The sequence below is a fragment of the Hyperoodon ampullatus genome, assembly GCF_949752795.1.
Source record: "Hyperoodon ampullatus genome assembly, chromosome: 18".
NCBI lineage: Eukaryota > Metazoa > Chordata > Mammalia > Artiodactyla > Ziphiidae > Hyperoodon > Hyperoodon ampullatus.
This window is the reverse complement of record NC_136931.1, coordinates 52984478-53001841: the sequence shown is the minus strand read 5'-3', so window position 1 is coordinate 53001841 and position 17364 is coordinate 52984478. Positions and strand designations below refer to the sequence as shown.

The 17364-nt window shown below is 54.9% G+C and overlaps 3 protein-coding genes across 3 annotated transcripts in view; 1 reads left to right on the top strand and 2 right to left on the bottom strand.

Annotated features, from left to right (window-relative positions):
- Positions 1 to 905, bottom strand: part of PPP1R37 (protein phosphatase 1 regulatory subunit 37) — a gene marked incomplete at its 5' end in the record, with an annotated part of 42283 nt that extends 41378 nt beyond the window's left edge. The window contains one exon of the mRNA XM_079723541.1: positions 704 to 905. Coding sequence (XP_079579667.1) covers positions 704 to 905 — 202 coding nt within the window. The remainder of the gene's footprint in view (positions 1 to 703) is intronic.
- A 2314-nt stretch (positions 906 to 3219) lies between these two features.
- GEMIN7 (gem nuclear organelle associated protein 7) lies at positions 3220 to 13453 on the bottom strand. Its single transcript, XM_079723679.1, has 2 exons — positions 13400 to 13453; positions 3220 to 3904 (listed from the first exon to the last, which is right to left on the bottom strand). Exon 2 carries the CDS (start codon positions 3894 to 3896, stop codon positions 3510 to 3512), a length of 387 nt encoding a protein of 128 aa, XP_079579805.1. The 5' UTR covers positions 3897 to 3904; positions 13400 to 13453; the 3' UTR covers positions 3220 to 3509.
- ZNF296 (zinc finger protein 296) lies at positions 13416 to 17256 on the top strand. The gene is made up of 3 exons (XM_079723678.1): positions 13416 to 13766; positions 14046 to 14195; positions 16191 to 17256. Exons 1-3 carry the CDS (start codon positions 13469 to 13471, stop codon positions 17168 to 17170), a joined length of 1428 nt encoding a protein of 475 aa, XP_079579804.1. The 5' UTR covers positions 13416 to 13468; the 3' UTR covers positions 17171 to 17256.
- The last annotated feature ends 108 nt before the right edge of the window (positions 17257 to 17364 follow it).

Below are 17364 nucleotides of genomic sequence, written 5' to 3'. Positions count from 1 at the left end.
TGACAATGCTCTGCTTCCCTTTTTTTTTGGGGGGGGGGGGGGGGAGAGGAAAAGGAGGCACGCAGCGACTTTTCTTCTTAATGCCAAGACTGAATATCTCCTCTGTCTTACCGACCACCAACTCTGCTACTTTTCTGGCAAGTTTGTTTACTTTGACTCCCTTTTCCCAACCCCAGGATCTACTGACTGGTCTAGAGCCATAATCCAGGTTTATTCCTCTTCCTTCTTTCACCCAAGGAAGTGAACCACATGACCATCCCCTTGCCCCGAGGCCTGCAGACCAGCAACTTAACCTTTCCGTCCCCAAGGGCCCATCAAACTCCTCCAACTGCCCTTTCAGCGCCAATGCTGACCCACTCTTCCTCCCCTGACTGCTCTATCCTTCTCTGGGAAACTATAAACTCAAAGACTACCGCACTCCTAATCTCCCAAGCCACCAAACTTTCTTTGATTGTTCACCGTTTCAATTCCTAAAAAGATCACCTTCAGCGTCCCTTGGGGGGGGGGGAGTAGCATAAACCAGCTACTTTTCACCTTCCCAACCCAACAGCCACCTCCTCTCTAACACTCTCCAGCTCTAAACTGACGACTGTCTCCTTAAATCATCATTAGGTGCAACTTATTGAGCTCCACCTCTGTGCTGGGGTCTGCACTGACTCCCAGGTCCCCCACAAGCCCGCCTCCACGCTCCAGCCGTAGCTACCGTGTCTCCAGGGGTCTTTGGGTTCCACAGCTCCGGACACGATATCTTCGTCGGACGGGAACGTGACGCGCTTGGCCGCAGCCTTGAGGCGCCCGTCGGCCGGGGGCGATGCGGGACTGGGAGACGGGGCCTCGGCGGGGGCCTCTTCGGCTTCGCCGTCCGCGCCCGGCCCGGGCGGCGCCTCCTGCGGCGGGACCTCCATCGCCGCCGCCGCCTCCTCACGGGGGCCCTGGGGACATGCCCCGGGCCCCGGACTTGTCTCTCCGGGCCCTCCCGCCGTCCCGGGGCATGGGCTCAGCCACTGCTTCAGGCGCCGCCTCCGTCCGCTCTCCTGGTCGTCGTAGTCGTCGCCGCCGGGTGCTCGAGCGCGCCTCCCCCGAGCCCCGTGCGCGCCTGCTCGTTCGCAGCCGCACTTTCGTTAAGGGCCGGTGAGCCCGCCGAGTACCCAGAAAAGCAGAAAAGCAATTTAAGTTATTTGCAGGTAGAGTTGTCTCGTGCGTTGTTAAAGGGGGCAAACAAAAGGCAAAAAGAGCCACAGGAAAAAGAAACGTGAGCAGTGAATCTGCAGAGCCGGAACTGCAGAATATGAGGGGCGGGGCGAGGTGGACGCCGTCTCCCAGAGCAGCGCGCAAGCGCGAACCTGAGCCGCCCCCACCCCGCCTCCCCGCTTTAATCTAGATAACTAATGTTTAGGCTCTCACACATTCGTCACGAGCTCAGGCACGGAGAAAGGAATGGAGTTGATAGAAATAAAAATATCTGCTTGCTGGGGCTAGGCCAACTGGTAAGGAGAGAAGTAAAGAGATGGAGAACTTGAAAGGGAAGGCGACAGAAGCTATGTTGAATATATGAGTACAGGTGATGGATACGGACAGAGGGACCATCTGCCTGCAGACGAAGCCAGTCCCCACTTGCTGGTTAGTCTCTAGCCTTCCATTTGCAACAACCCTCTGTATTTGGATAGCGTTGTATAAAATACAATTTAAATTTTAAAATTGAAATAGGAGCCCATAAGGAATATTATAGCCCTGATTTAAGTTTTTTAAAAAACTGAACGAAGGAAGAAATGCCAAAAGCAAGGGACCAATCTGCCAACCAAAATACCGGGCGATGGACCAGGTAGATCACGGAGCCAGTAGCGAACTAGCACGAACTCAAGCCACGCCCCCACAAGGGTTCGATTCAGTCGCTTAGTATTCGCATCCGCACTTTCTCCACGCTATCCCAGCCCAACAGGCAACTCGGGGAAGGAGGAGCTAAAACCAAAAAAGGATACATGGGGAGGAGCAGGCGACATCGTTGCTTAGGCAACTCGAAGCTAGGCCCAGGAGTCGCCAAAGGTAACTCTGTGAATGGACATATGGGAGCTGAGGCTCTCCACATGCTTCATTCAACTTCACTGGCCACCGCACTTTGACGACTGAGGAACAAAGCAAATCTCATCTATATTTAATGGAATCTTCACTTACCTTCTTAAATAGATGGGACTACAAAGGGGGCAGAAATTACTTTTTAAAAGTAAGTCTGGGCTTCCCTGGTGGCGCAGTGGTTGAGAGTCCGCCTGCCGATGCAGGGGACACGGGTTCGTGCCCCGGTCCGGGAGGATCCCACATGCCTTGGAGCGGCTAGGCCCGTGAGCCATGGCCGCTGAGCCTGCGCGTCCGGAGCCTGTGCTCCGCAGCGGGAGAGGCCACAACAGTGAGAGGCCCACGTACCGCAAAAAAAGAAAAAAAGTAATTCTGCTGCGGGAATTCCCTGGCGATCCAGTGGTTAGGACTCGGCGCTTCCACTGCAGGGGGCAAGGGTTTGATCTCTGGTCCGGAATCTAAGATCCCGCATGCCGCCCGCGGCGACCAAATAAATAAATAAATAAATAAAAACAAATCTGCTGAAAAACTACTAGTAATGGGGCTAAGTAAAGCGAGTGATACGGACGGCCACGCTACACAGCTGGGGTGAAATGGAGAAAGGGCAAAGTTTCACCCCTAACCCTTAATCCTCTGCCTTTTCCCAGTGGTGCCGCCACACAGGGTTAGACGGGTCCCAACCAGTCCCCGGATGGGCGGGGAAGCGAATCTACCCACCCAGAGGCCAGGCAATAGGAGGAGCCCTTGCGCGTAACCACGTGACCCAATGCGAGCCGCGCAACTCGCTACGGACATCCTAGACCACCCGAAAAAGAAACGAAGTCCAAATCTCCCAAGTCTGGCATCTAGGTCGCTCCAGCGTTCCCAGAGACTAGCGGGAGGTCCAATCACCACACCTTTATCGGAGCTCCTCCCACTCCCTTGACGTGTCCTCCCCTTCCTGGCCCAGCTCCATGGGATTCAGCCCGTGGATAGCCACCCTTCTACTCCCTAAATCTGGCTCAATCCCTATAGGGTACATTAAAAAAAAAAAAAAAAAAAAGGAGGCAAATTTTCCTGGGATAACTGGTACTTTGGCAGGCGGGGAGTATTTCCAGGGTGGCTGAACTTTGCAGCCTCTTCAACAGACAATTTCCCACTAGACAATTTGCCTTCCTTTATTCCCTCTCTCCACCCGGAATCTTCAGGAACGGGCATGAGGCCCGTGCATCTGTACAGTTTAGAGTTCTGTGAGGTACAGCCTTCCTTTCAAGAGGATCTAGAACTCTTGGGGCCGCAGAATTTTACTGTCCCGAGAAGCCAGAGTTGCTTGAAGCTTGGCTCAAAATTCCAAGGGTGTTCCGAACTCTCTGGGGCCCAGAGGGCCAAGCTCAGGAGCATATGGAGACCTGGGAGACTGTGGCTACGCCCAAGGCAGAAAGATGAACGCGATAACATCTTTACGGTTTGAAGGTGTATGAGATAATGTCACTACACCGGAGCAGCGCCTCAGCCTGCACGCCTATCGGAGTCTGCAGCTGCGACACGTAGAAGTTGGCCACGTCCAGGTCAGTGGCTCCGAAGTGGGCGGTCACATGCACACCCTCGTGCAACGTGAAGCTCACCTGGCGCCCCACCATGGCCAGCAGGCTGCGGAGGTAGCGCTCCCGAAGGGCGGCTCGGGCCCGCTGTTCCTGGGATTCCCGAGATTCTTGAGACTCTGGGATTTCAGGAACCACCGGTTTCAGGGGAGCTCTGCGTCCGTCGGGGGCAAAGCCTCGGCTCAAGCCATCAGGGCCCCGGGGGAGCCGGAGCACGGGCACAGGAGTGGTCGGTGGAGTCTGCATTATCCTGGCTGTTGGGTGAAGAAGAGCAGGGAGCCATTATGGGGAGTGTGGGGCCACAGGAAGAGGAAAGCCTGGGAGCAGACGACTCTCTACCCCACCTCCACTTAACCTGACCCAAACCCAATTCCTGAGCCTCCCTCCTAAAATCTGTGCCACCCCTCAGCCAGTCCCCCTCTTCCCAGGAACTGGCACCACCATTCATGAGGTCCATGACAGCAGGGCCTTTGCCTGCTTTTATCACAGCTTTATCCCCAGTCCCTGGCAATAAAAATATTTGTTGAAAGAACAAGTCCTGGCCTCCTCTCTTCTCTCACACACAGCCCGTCCAATCCATCATGAAATGCGATCTTCCAAACAAATTCCCAGTCACACAGGAGTCAGCTTGAAAGGGCCAAATCCATGAGTCCATACTTACTTACTGGAAATAGATAAATGAAGAAACACATAAAGGGGGAGAGGGAAAAATCCGCATCGTACAGCGGCAGCTAAAATTGTCAGAGGATGCTAAAACTTGTCAGTGAACGTTTCAGAAGGTCCAGGATATCTACAGAGCCTTAAAGTACCTCCTCACAAGATATTCCTTGTAAAGACTAAAGAGTAACTTTATGGTGGAGAAACCTGGTGGACACCACCCTAACTTAGGCATGAAAGCCAACATGTGCAGTAATAGGACAAGCAAACACCATGTGCATCCTGATGTGATACACTGACAGGGCACCACTTCTGTGCTATTCCTGCCAAAAACGGATGACCTGAATCTAATCATGAGGCAACTCAAATTGAGGGACATTCTACCAAAAAAAAAAAAAAATTAGCCTGTTCTTCGAAAATATCAAGATCATAAAAGACAAAGAAAGAAATACTTGGGTGGGGGCGGGGGTGTGTGTAAGTTCCCTGGTGGTCTAGTGGTTAGGATCTGGCACTTTCACTACAGTGGCCGGGGTTCAATTCCTGGTCGGGGAACTGAGGCGGCCAAAAAAAAAAAAAAAAAAAAAAAAAAAAGAAACACTCGGGGAAAATATATTTTTTTAATTAAAAAACTATGTGTATATGTATTCACAACCTAATAGTTCTCACTGCCAACATCTCGGTCCAGCCACCGTCACTTCCTGCCTGGACTACTGAAGTCAACTCCTCACTGGACTCCCAGTTCCACCTTCACCCCTGCCAGTTTGTCCGCACACACGGCCAGAGGGACCCTGTTAACACCTGAGTCAGATCACATCCCTCCTCTGCTCGGAGCCCTCCCCTGGCTTCTGTCTTGCTCAGAGTCCAAGCCAAAGTCCTCAAGGCCCTGAGTGCTCCAGATCCTGCCAGCACCCTCGCCGAGCGTGGCACTTACCCTCTCCACCCGGCCACACTGGCCTCCTCGCTGGGCCTCAGGCACACCTGGCACGGCCCCTTGGTGGGCCCTGGTACTTGTGGTCCCCTCTGCCTGTACCTCCTCTCCCCTTCCCTGACCACCCTGCCTTCAAGATCTACCCCTCAGCCCCCTCCATCCAAACGGGCTTCCTCATTCTTTGTCGCACACACCACTCCTGCACATGACGTTGTCTATTTATTTTTCTGCTTTGGTCTTTCTCCCTGCGAGATGGCTGCCTCCCCACAGGCAGTGACCTTGCTTTCTTCGCACTGCTGTGCCCCCAGCTCCTGAACACTAAGTGGCACAGGGACCAGGCTCCTTAAATACTGTTTCTGCTGGAATGAATGGAGTGGAGAGTGAGCTCCCAGGCCTGCTTAGCTGGGTGACCTCAAGCAAGAGACAGTTTCCTCTTCCATTGCGTGGAGGCATGGCACCAACGGCCGGCCACCTTGCCTTGTTATCAGGATTCAACAGGCTCATGCGGGACGGGGCCTACTATGTACTAGGTTCTCCATAAAAGTTACAGTTGAATACCGACTGTATTAGTATCAGTATTGCTGTGTGACCTAGGGTAAGTTGCTTAAATGGTCTGTGCCTCAGTTTCCCCATCTATAAAATGGGGGTGATAAGAGGACCAACCTGACAGGGTTGTCACGGGGACTAAATGACCTAACAAACGTGCAAGTTAAGCACTGGCCTGGAACATATTACATGCCACTGCACTGAGGTGTCTGGGGGTTTCTTTGGGTTTTTTTGTTGTTGTTGGTTTGGAGGGTTTTTTGTTTGTTTTTTGGGGGGTTGATTTTATTGAATTATAGTTGGTTTACAATGTTGTGTTAGTTTCAGGTGTACAGCAAACCGATTCAGTTATACATATATATGTGTATATATATATATTCTTTTTCAGACTCTTTTGTCTTATAGGTTATTACAGAATATTGAGTAGAGTTCCCTGTGCTGTACAGTAGGTCCTTGTTGGTTATCTGTTTTACATATAGTAGTGTGGTGATATGTTAATCCCAAACTCTTAATTCACCCTCCCCGGCCACTGCACTGCTGTTGACTGCATGCAGGGAGATGCCGGCTTTGTGAGTAGGAGGAGGGAGAGAGAAGGACCTATGTTTCAGGCAGCTGCACCCCTCCCCTCCCTGTGGCTCAGCCTCCTCTTCTCTAAAGTGATTAACTGAAGTGACTGACACGCATCAGGCACCCAGCGTCCCATCCCGGGGCCACTCACCGTACAGGGGTGATTGGGATTGTTATTTTTCTTGTGAGGCTCTTCCTGTCTCTGCAGCTCAACTGTCAGCTCCTTGCAAGAAAGGATCCTGCAGAGCAATGGACCAGGGCTTCTCAACTTTGGCACTATTGACAGTTGGGCCTGGACCATTCTTTGTCGCATTGTAAGGTGCTGTCCTGTGCATAGGGGTAGGGTTTGGGCAGCATCCCTGGCCTCTACACCCTAGATGCAGGAGCGTCCCCCACCCTTACCCCAAGCTGCGACAACCAAAAATGTCTCCACTGGTGAATACTTTAGTAGGAGAACTACAACCCAATAAAGCCATTTAAAAAAAAAAAAAAAAAAGATCTCCATATATTACCAAATGTCCTCTGGGGGACAAAAAAAAAAAAAAAAAAAAAAATCTCTGGTTCAGAACCACTGATGCAGACAAACAGATGGACGGTGGGTAACAATGACTACTGAACACATGAACATATTCACAGGCTCACGGACACTCAAAGCGGGGCAGTTTGGGCTTCCCTGGTGGCGCAGTGGTTGAGAGTCTGCCTGTCGATGCAGGGGACACGGGTTCGGGCCCCGGTCCGCTGAGCCTGCGTGTCCGGAGCCTGTGCTCCGCAACGGAAGAGGCCACAACAGTGAGAGGCCCGCGAACCGCAAAAAAAAAAAAAAAAATGTTAGATCCTCCCTCAGGAATCTGAACTCCCTCTCCTAGCCTTACTGTCACGCACTCCCCAAACCTCTTTCTGTCCCTGACCCGGATCTTTCCCAGCCCCTGTGTAACTACCTGCCAAGTCCTCCTGATAGGACACCCCCGCTGCTGGCCCAAATCTTATTAGCAGAACATATAGCAAAGGTCAGCAAATCTCCTTTGTAAAGGGCCCAATGGTAAATATTTTAGGCCTCAAGGGCCTGTCTCTGTCTCTGTCACAACTACTTAACTCTGCCAGAGTAGGAAGAAAGTGGCCAGACAATACAGAAACACGTGGAAACATGGCAGTGCTCCAATAAAACCTTACTTATTGGGACACTGATATTGAATTTTATATCCTTTCATGCGCCACAAAAGATTTTGTTAGTTTTTCAACCACTTAAAAATGCAGGGCTTCCCAGGTGGCGCAGTGGTTGAGAGTCCGCCTGCCGATGCAGGGGACGCAGGTTCGTGCCCCGGTCTGGGAAGATCCCACATGCCACGGAGCGGCTGGGCCCGTGAGCCATGGCCGCTGAGCCTGCGCGTCCAGAGCCTGTGCTCCGCAACGGGAGAGGCCACAGCAGTGAGAGGCCCGCGTACCGCAAAAAAAAAAAAAAGCAAAACCCACTCTTAGCTCTTGAGCCATATGAGAACCTGCGGCAGGCCACAGCTCACCACCTGGCATAGGGGATGACGGTGTGGTCTGGGGGAGAGCGGGTGGGTCCCAGCCCTCCCACATTCACTACAAGGGGTCTGGGCAGATCACTGCAAGTCTAGGAGCAGCCTCCCTGATCCGGTTCCTCATCCGTGCAATGAAACATTAAAAAAAGACCTCCTAGGGCTGTCAGGAAGATCTTTCAGGGGGAGGTTGCTGATCACACAGGCAAAGGACATCCACAGTATCCTGGACTCTTTGCTTTCTCTCCCACCCACATCCAACCCTTCAGTCAAGTTTGTCAGCTCCACCCTCAAAAATGCATCCAGAATCTGGGAACTTCTCACCACCCCTACTCTGACCCTTCCTTGGTCTAGTCACCATCACCTCCCACCTGGACTATTTCAGTAGCCTCCCCACTGGGCTCCTGGCCTCCACCTCCACCCCAGTCTGTTCCCCACACGGCTGTCAGAGGGATCTTCCTGTTAGAACTAAGTCTGATCACACCCCTCCTCCGCTCAGAGGCCTCCCATGGTTCCTATCCCACCCAGTGCAAAAGCAAAAGTCCTCACGATGGTTACAAGGCCCTATCACCTCTCTGACCTCATCTCCCATCCTTCTACCCTTTGGTCACCGGTGTCAGTCCCTGAAAATGCCAAGCACATTCTTGCCTCAGGGCCTTTGCACGTGCTGTTCTTACTGCCTGGAACCCTCTTCCATTTGGGAGACATATATATATTTCCAGATACATGACTCACCTTCCTCCCTTACTTCATTCAGCTCGCTGCTCAAACATCATCTTTACAGGAAGGAAAATAATAGCCCTTTCACCCTGCAGTATCTTTTTTTCCCACAGCACTACCACCTCCTGACAATATGCATTTAGTTGTTTGCCTATGCGCTGTCTGTTCTGCCACAGAACATAAGCCTTCGAGAGAAGGGACATATCTGATTACTTCACAGCTCCATCCCCAGCCCCAGTTAGGGCCTGGCAACCAGGGGGAACTCAGTAAACATTTGTGGAAGGATTCACTCCCCCTGTTACCTGAGTGCCTGCTCTTTGCCTGGCCCATGCTGGGTGGTGCTAAAGACACAGCTGGGAGTGAAAGAGCCCAGCCCTGCCCTCCTGGGCTCACAGTCCAGTGGATGACACATACTAGGTCTCCAGACAATGACAACCCAGAGTGGGCAGGGCCGGAATGAAGGAGCCCGGGGGCCTCAGGAGCCCAGAGCAGACACCTGGCCCTGCCTGGGGGATAAGAGGTGGTTTCCAGGAAGAGGCTCAGGAAAGATCTCTCTGATAAGGTTACTTTGGAGCGAAGACCAGAATGAGGAATTGAGCCATGTGGAGATCTGGGGGGAAAGCATTCCAGTTCGAGGGAGCAGCAAACGCAAAGCCCATGGAAGGGAGACTGAGGCACAGCAAGGAGGCCAGTATGCAGGAGGCTGGGGCAAGGGCAGAACGTGCAGGGGCTTGAGGACTTGGGTCTCTCCCGGGGCTGGTTCTGAGCAGAGGAGGGGCAGGGTCTGACTTCCGGTAATCACGGGATCCCTCTGCCTGCTGCAAGAAAGAATGGACTGTGAGGGCAAAGGGAGAAGCAGACAGCCTGGGGAGGAAGCCACTGCAGTGGGCGGTGTGGAAGATGACAGGTGTCTGGGACAGGGTGGGTGGGGGGGTGGGGGGGAGAAGTGATTGGATTAGGCTATCTTTTGAGGGTTGAGAGCCCTCACTATTTGCTAATGGACTGAGCAAAGCCGAGGAAGACTCCCTGGATTTTGCCTGATGGGCAAGACCACAGTGAATGGAATTAATGGGATTGCTACATTTTCATTATCTCACAACTACTGGCTGTGAATGAGATTAAAGGATATATACATTTTCTAATGTATCTGACCACTGCATTCCCAGTTTAGTCAAGGGTCATCAGCTCCCAGGGCTTTCTCCCAACCTAGGTTAACACTTAAGTATTTTAGGAGAAACACTCTCTTCTCTAGGGCTAGTACTTAATGAAGGACTGATGGGAATTATGCAAGTGGCCAAAGAGTTATTATGTTCAATCCCTGGATAAAACAAAATTAAACACGTTTAATTACATGACTAATTAAACATGTTAGTCTTGTTTTCTCCATTAGGGAGGAAAAAAAAAAGATTTGGTCATACCTGCACAAGCCCCATTTTCCCGAAGAGGAAACTGAAGCTGGACGATGCCAAATCATTGACTGGGTGCAAGCTTGCGATTGGCAGGAAAAGGGCGCAAACCCAGGCTGGTCTGATAACAGAGTCAGGGCCATCACCCCTGCCCTATGCAAAAGGGCAGTTTTTTCAGCCAGCATAGGGGAGCCGTTGGAGGTTTGGGAGTCAAGGTGTGACCTGATAAGAAACTGGTTTGAGAAAGGTCACATAGGGTGTGCCAAAGAAGCAAAAGCAGGCATTATCCATTCTCCCTGGGGACAAGCCTGAGCGTCCTTTATCCTGTCAGTCTCCAAGCCAAGGATTTCCTGCCCAGGTTTCAGGAAAAAATGTCCAAACCCCTTTCCCACTAGAAAAACTAAAGTGCCCATCGCTTTGGTCAATGGCAGGGCCAGGAGATTCACGGACTTCCATCCCTAGGGCCTCAGTGCTCACTTTCTAGAAAATGGGAACGATCCGTTCAGTGAACAGACTAACCCTTCAGTTGCCAGGTAGAGAACCAGCTGAGTTACCAGCTTAACCGAGATACTGACCAGCCTACACCCACCTCATGGGTGGGCCCTGTCTGGATGCAAATTAGTTAAATGGGCCACACACACACACACCCCGTGAGGATCGGGACCCCAAACGCAGAATCCCACCTCCCCATCCTCCGCCCACTGGGCTGGTCAGTTTCCTTTCAATTCCGCCCTGGCCACGCATCGCTCTCCTTTTCTTACACTAAGTAGGTCCTCCCGGCCCTCAGGCGTCCACTCCCCACTCCCCCTGGGCTGGACGTTCTTCCCACCTCCCGGCTCAGATTAGGCGAGCGATTCCACTCCAGGAAAGGCGGGAGTCTCAAGACTGCAGCCGTTCTTAGTTATAGTATCGTCGTCGTTATTGTTTTCCCGAGGGGGTGCATTCCGCCCCCACCCCCACCCCGGGAGCGGGAATGTGTGCGCTGCTGCGTTCGGAACCACAGTCCCGGGTGCAGGCGTTCGGGGACCAGAACGTCCCAGTAGCCGGCGTTGCAGGCGCGGACTTGACTCTTGCCGCCACTCCCGGTCTTGCACGCGGGTGGGCGTCCCGGGCCGGTGCCGGGGAACCGGAATGTGCTCGCGACCCACCAGCAACTATCCCGCACTCACCGAGGTCCGCAGCGGCTGGAGCCCCCACTTCCGCCGGCGCCCCAGCTGCAGAGGCCCGGGCGGGCCGCGAGCCGCCGAGCCTGGGTTCCGCCCGCGCCGCCACCGCCCCACGTGGTGTCGGGCGGGCTCGCGGGCTCGGAAGCCAGCACAGACCCGGGCGCCACCCCGCCAGCGGCTTGGCCCAGAGCTTAGAGCTGATCCACCAGTCTGCGAGGTGGGGATGTCCAGGATGCCCGTTTTACAGAAGAGATTGAGGCGCCTCCCGTCTGAGTTAAGCGCAGATGGGACTTGGCACCCCCATCCCCGTACATGTGCACACTCCTACCCCTCACCTCCAGTCCGAACCCCGCCTTCCCTACTTGATCATGCTCTCAGCAGCCACGCACCAGGCAAAAGCCTTGGAGAGCAGCAGCTGGGAGAGACCAGAGGCGGTCATTCCTGCGGCCCTCCCCGCAGCCCCATCTTACACAGGGGGAAACTGAGGTCCTTGAAAGGCAAAATGTATGGCCTGAGGTGGAAACGCGCTGCTGTGGGCTCAGAATTCACTTCTTCCACACGGTTTCAGTAAGGCAGGGACTTGTGGGCCTTGGCTTCCCAGCGGACCCCCAAGACCCGGTGCCTAGTACGCAGACCATCTGCAAATATCTATTGAAAGAATGCACATAGCAGGAGCTCAATACACAATTTGTTAACTGAACTATGAACGCTTAGGGGCTCTATTTGTGAACAAGACAGACTTGGCTCATGCCATCTCAGAACCTACATTCTAGGGAGGCTGAGAGGGACACCACAGGTTATTACATGAACAAATACATCGACAGGATCCTTCAGGGCTTGACAAGGATGTAAAAGGAATAAAATAAGGGCAATGGGATAATGGGTGGCAGGGTTGGGGGAGGTTGGGTGGTCAGGGGAGGTGGCACTGAAGAAGGAGCCACCTTAGGTAACAGATGGGAAACCTGAGGCCCAGAAGGGAACTGGGGACAGATGGAGGTCATGGAGTGTAAATTGTAAGGCCTTCAGCAGGGTGGGGCTCCTTAGATCCTGTGGTCAGGGAGGTCCTCTGCTGTCTGGAGGACAATTGAGCTGAGACCTGAATAACAATATGAGGAACCCTCAGGCCTGCAGTGGAGATTAGCATGTGAAATTCCCTCAGTGCTGGGCTTGGGGACACAGCAGGGGCGGACTGACCCTGGCTCTGACCTCAGGGGGCTTGTGTTGGGGGAAGGGGTGAGAGGACAGTAAACAAACAGTTCTAGATCTGATGTGGTTGGTGCCAGGAAGAAAAGAAAACTTGCAGGGTTGAAGGGTGGGGCAGGGTGTTGATGCCACTTCAAATAGTGATCAGAGAGAGCAGCTTTGAGGAGAGAAGTTCGAGGAGGCCCCATCCGAGGGAGGCAAGACGGTTGGCTATTTGGTTTTAAAGACGAACCCAGGTCTAAGAGCAGAGTCAATGAACATGATCACGACCCTCCTCTGCTCAAAACCTTCCCAAGGGCTTCCATCTCAGAAAAGCCAAAGACTTGAAAGTGGTCAGAAGACGCCCTTGGAGCTGACCTCGTTTTCTCACAGAGCTCAATCAATACAGAACTTAATCATTACAGAACTCCTCGAATATGCAGGCCCGACATGGGGAGAAAATTGAGGCCCACCCGTCACCCCAGTAATCCTGTCCCTTTATAACCCTTCCTGGATTTTTTTTTTTTTTTGCCTCCATGACAGGTGTCACGGAAGGCACTCTGTATTTTACATAGTTATCTTGTTGAGAGTCCTGTCTCCCTGAACGAATAAACTGCATGAGGCCAGGGTTATTGTGTTTTGTACCCTGCTGCATCCCCAGTACTTGGTCCAGAACCTGGTGCATAGTAGGCGCTCCATCAATGTTTGCCCAAGGAACTTTTATTGTAATGCGTTTAATGGAACAGACCAGATTACTATCAGGCGCCTAGGTAGAAACGTGGCCCCTACCATTTTCTCTCTTGGGGGTGTGTGTGGGCACCTTGTGCCTCAGTTTCCACCAGCCCGAAAACGGGATCAGGAATAGCTGTTTCTGTGCGTGTTTGTGTGAACTCGTTATGGTTAAGATTGGATCACTTAGAGAAACGCAGGGGGCACGGTCCAGATTAAGTTTGGCTGAGGGTGGGGCAGTCCTCTCGCGTCAGGCCCCGCCTCCGTGGGCGGAGCCACGGGCCGGGCCTGCACGTGTAAGAGTTCGCCGCGGGTCGCCGCAGTCACTCACCTGGGCGCCTCGGTGTGAGCGCGCACGGCTCGTGAGTCCTCCGCCCGCCAGTCCGCCTGCCCGTGACCCATGTCCCGCCGCAAGGCCGGCTGCATGCCTCGCCGAAGAGAGCCCGCTCCCGCCGCCAACTCAGACGACGAGATGGAGATGCCGGACCTCTTCATCGATGTGAAGCTCGAGCCGGACCCGCGGCCCCTACAGGCCCGGCGGCTAGGGCCCTTCAACCCGAAGGAAATGCCCGCGCCGGGGCGGTTCGAGGGCGAACCCCGCCACTCCCCCGGTCCCGTGCCCGCTGGCGGCCTCTTCCACGCCCTGGACCTGCGCAACCAGTGGGCGCCGTGGACGCCGCTGACCCAGAACCTTCACGGTGAGCGCCCCCTGCCCCTGCCCCGGGCCCGCCTCCCTCCTCTCTCTCTCTCTCTCTCTCTCTCTCTCTCTCTCTCTCTCTCTCTCTCTCGTGGGACCTCCTTCTCCGGGCGCCGCCCCCCGCCCCCCCCCCCACCCGCACTAACACCCCTGCCTTATTTTCCTCGCCAGGTCCTGGCCTCCAGCCCCCCTTTTGACCTTCGGGTTTCCCCTCTCCCTCGGAACCCCCAGGCCCCATCCTGGCCCCACCCCACGCTCACCACCCGCTTCCTCCCTGCAGACCGCCAGCCGTGGACCGACAAACACCCAGATCTGTTGACCTGCGGCCGCTGCCTGCAGACCTTCCCGTTGGAGGCCATCACTGCTTTCATGGATCACAAGAAGCTGGGCTGTCAGCTCTTCAGAGGCCCCAGCCCCTACCAGGGCTCAGGTGAGTAAAGCCGGAATGCACTCCCTGGTCTCAAGTTCAAGGGCCCAGCTTCCTGTGGGAGAAGGGGCTGACCTGGACAGGCGGGGCAGTGAGCACTACTTCCCCTTTCTGGCTCCCCACCGGGTGCAGCCTAGGCGTGGCCAGAGCCTGCCCTGTCCTAGGGCTGAGACTAGTGGTGGTGAGGGGGGTGGGTGAGGATGGGGGCTGGGCAGGGAAGCAGGGCCACCCACAGGGTGTGGCCAGCCCCAGAAGACTGGTCTGGAGATTTGCCATACACACCCCCCCAATCTGGTTTCACTTCTCCTTCCCCTTGGCCAGAAATAACTGGCCAGGTGGCTGGACCAGTGTGGCAGCAGGGGGCACCTCTGGGGAGGGCAGCGGCCTGGGGGAGGGGAGCTGAGGCCAGCTGGACCGGGGGGTGTTGTCACCCCCTCCACCTCTTTATCACTTCTGTTTGAGGTGCTGGGCATTTGCTCAGAGCCGGGGAAGGGACTTCTGGTTTCCCTCCCTGATGGAATCTCCCAGCCTTGCATGCTGGGAAGGCCCTGTTTTGAGCCAGGTCCTGGGTGTCTGGATACCTGGGTTCCTCCCCTTGGGTAGGAATTAAAACTCTTAACTTGGTACTAGACTCTTGGCGAGCTGAGCTTTTGGTCAGCATTGATTATGGGGCTCATCCACAGCTCTAAATTTCCAGTCTCTGGGCCATGTGCTCCTGGGATTTGTGAGAAATGGAATTATATTCAGGGCTGGGCCAGGGAGAGGGTCCTGTGGTGGGAGGCGGGGGAGGAGGAATTATGATTGGCTCAGCTGTAGAGTTAGAGCCTGGTGGGCAAAGGAGGGGCTTGTGATGGGATCATTAGAACAATACACTCTTAGGTGCTTGGACTTGGCAGAATTGTGGACACCTCAGCTAATGTTTACTGAGGGCTTGATGGACCACAACTCTCAGCTGGTTCTGAGCTCACAGCAAGTCTAAAGGGATAAGACCCCTAGGATCCCCATATTCTAGCAAATGAGGAAACTGAGGCTCAGAGAGGGGTATTTCTTGCCCAAGGTCACCACAGCTAGGGAACAGGAGAGCCAGCTGGAAGTCAGGCCAGGCTGGCCGTCGCCAACCCCACCTATGCTCTTGACCCTGGTGTTGCATCAGGAAAGCCACCCCCATCCAAGACATAAAGGCAAACAGATCTGGCAGTACCTTACTGACAGTACCTGGAGTATCTTGATTTGGAGGACTCTCAATTTGGGTTCCATGCAGAGGGAGGGGAACCTAGCTCACCGTCCACACCCCTACCTCTCTAGGTGGCTGCTAAGCCTTCTCCCCATTTAGACCTTGGCCCCCTCTTCTGTAAGGCAGGAAAAGGGGATCATGCATGGGACCCAGGAGCCTGGGGCCTGGCACAGAAAACCAACTCAGTTATCAAGAGCTGTTTTGATTATTAAACCAATTGTTTTTCTTGAAAACCTCTATCTCCCACTCCCTGGGTTTCTGGATTAAAACCCCAGCTCCACCCATTCCTAGCTAGTGACCTTGGGAAAAGGTCTCTTTGCCTCAGTTTTCCCGTCTGGAAAATGGAGGTCTTATTTCCTGTCTTGAAGGAAAGCTGTGAGAGGGAGCTGAGCGTGGCAGGTGGCAGGTGCCTAGCACACTGAATTGGGTCACCTGCTCAGCAAGGCCTTCCTAACCCCAGTAATAAAATAACACCCCCCCCATCCATCACTCTGCTCTAACTTTTAAGTTTTTCTTGAATATTTTTCAGACACAAAGAAAATCCCCCAGTACTTATCATCCACTGCACGGATTCTCCTCGCTTTTTGTCTGTCCACCCACCTCTCTGAACACAGCTTCCTGAGGGCAGGGAGTCTTGCCTTTTACTGCTGCCTCTCAGCTCCTGGAATAGAGCCTCTCCCCCAGCTGGTGTCCAGCCGGCAGCTGTGAACAGCAACTGCTGACTTGCCTGACACACTAACCCCTGGCCCTTCTCTTCTCTGCAGAACGTGAGGACCTGAAGGCCTTGAGCTGCCTCCGCTGCGGCCGACAGTTCACGGGAGCCTGGAAACTGCTGCGCCACGCCCAGTGGGACCACGGACTGTCCATCTACCAGACGGAACCCGAGGCCCCAGAGGCCCCGCTGCTGGGCCTGGCCGAGGTAGCTGCTGCCGTGTCGGCGGTGGCGGGGCCAGAAGCCGAGGCCAAGGGCCCCCGGCTGGGTCCCGCCCGGCGGAGCCCCACCTGCCCCGTGTGCAAGAAGACCCTCAGCTCCTTCAGCAATCTGAAGGTGCACATGCGCTCACACACTGGCGAGCGGCCCTACGCCTGTGACCAGTGTCCCTATGCCTGCGCCCAGAGCAGCAAGCTCAACCGCCACAAGAAGACCCATCGGCAGCAGCTACGGCCCCAGAGCCCCTGCGTGGCCGATGCCAGTCAGGAGCAGGCCTCCACCGCCCCTCCGGAGCCGGCCGCCCATGCCGCTGCCCCGGCCAGCATCCTCCCGTGCAGCGGCGGAGAGGGGGCCGGAGCAGCTGCCACGGCGGGGGTCCAGGAACCTGGGGCTCCTGGCGGTGGGGCCCAGGCGGGCCCCGGCGTGGACGGCTGGGGAGCTGACACCAAGGAGCAGAGAACTGACCCCGAGAAGAACCAGAAGACGTCACCCAAGAAGACGCCGAAGCCAGCGGGCAAGAGCCGGGGGCCCGGTCCCGGGGGCAGCTGCGAGTTCTGCGGGAAGCATTTCACCAACAGCAGCAACCTGACAGTGCACCGGCGCTCGCACACGGGTGAGCGGCCCTACGCCTGCGAGCTTTGCTCCTACGCCTGCGCCCAGAGCAGCAAACTCAACCGGCACCGCCGCATGCATGGCCTGGGGCCTGGCGGGCCCCGCTTCAAGTGTCCCCACTGCTGCGTGCCCTTCGGCCTGCGGGCCACCCTGGACAAGCACCTGCGGCAGAAGCACCCCGACGTTGTTGGGGACGCCTAAGCCGTGGGAATGCCCCCTGCGGTGCCCCGCACCGCCGTGAACCACTTCTGTGACCTCCCTGTCCTTCCCCTGCGAGTAAATCCTCCCTCCCCACAGTTAACACAGGCGTTTGGACTCTGGCTTTCTTGGGGTGTCTGAGGTGGGGCGGCAGGCTTCACTCCTTGGGGTGGACGGCTGGACAGACCGGTTTGGAA

Bases quoted from the DNA above. Each gene is read 5' to 3' on its own strand.
- GEMIN7 (XM_079723679.1), bottom strand. From the start codon at position 3,896: ATGCAGACTCCACCGACCACTCCTGTGCCCGTGCTCCGGCTCCCCCGG.
- ZNF296 (XM_079723678.1), top strand. From the start codon at position 13,469: ATGTCCCGCCGCAAGGCCGGCTGCATGCCTCGCCGAAGAGAGCCCGCT. The intron at 13,767-14,045 runs GTGAGCGCCCCC...TCCTCCCTGCAG, and splicing joins GCTGACCCAGAACCTTCACG to ACCGCCAGCCGTGGACCGAC. The intron at 14,196-16,190 runs GTGAGTAAAGCC...TCTTCTCTGCAG, and splicing joins CAGCCCCTACCAGGGCTCAG to AACGTGAGGACCTGAAGGCC.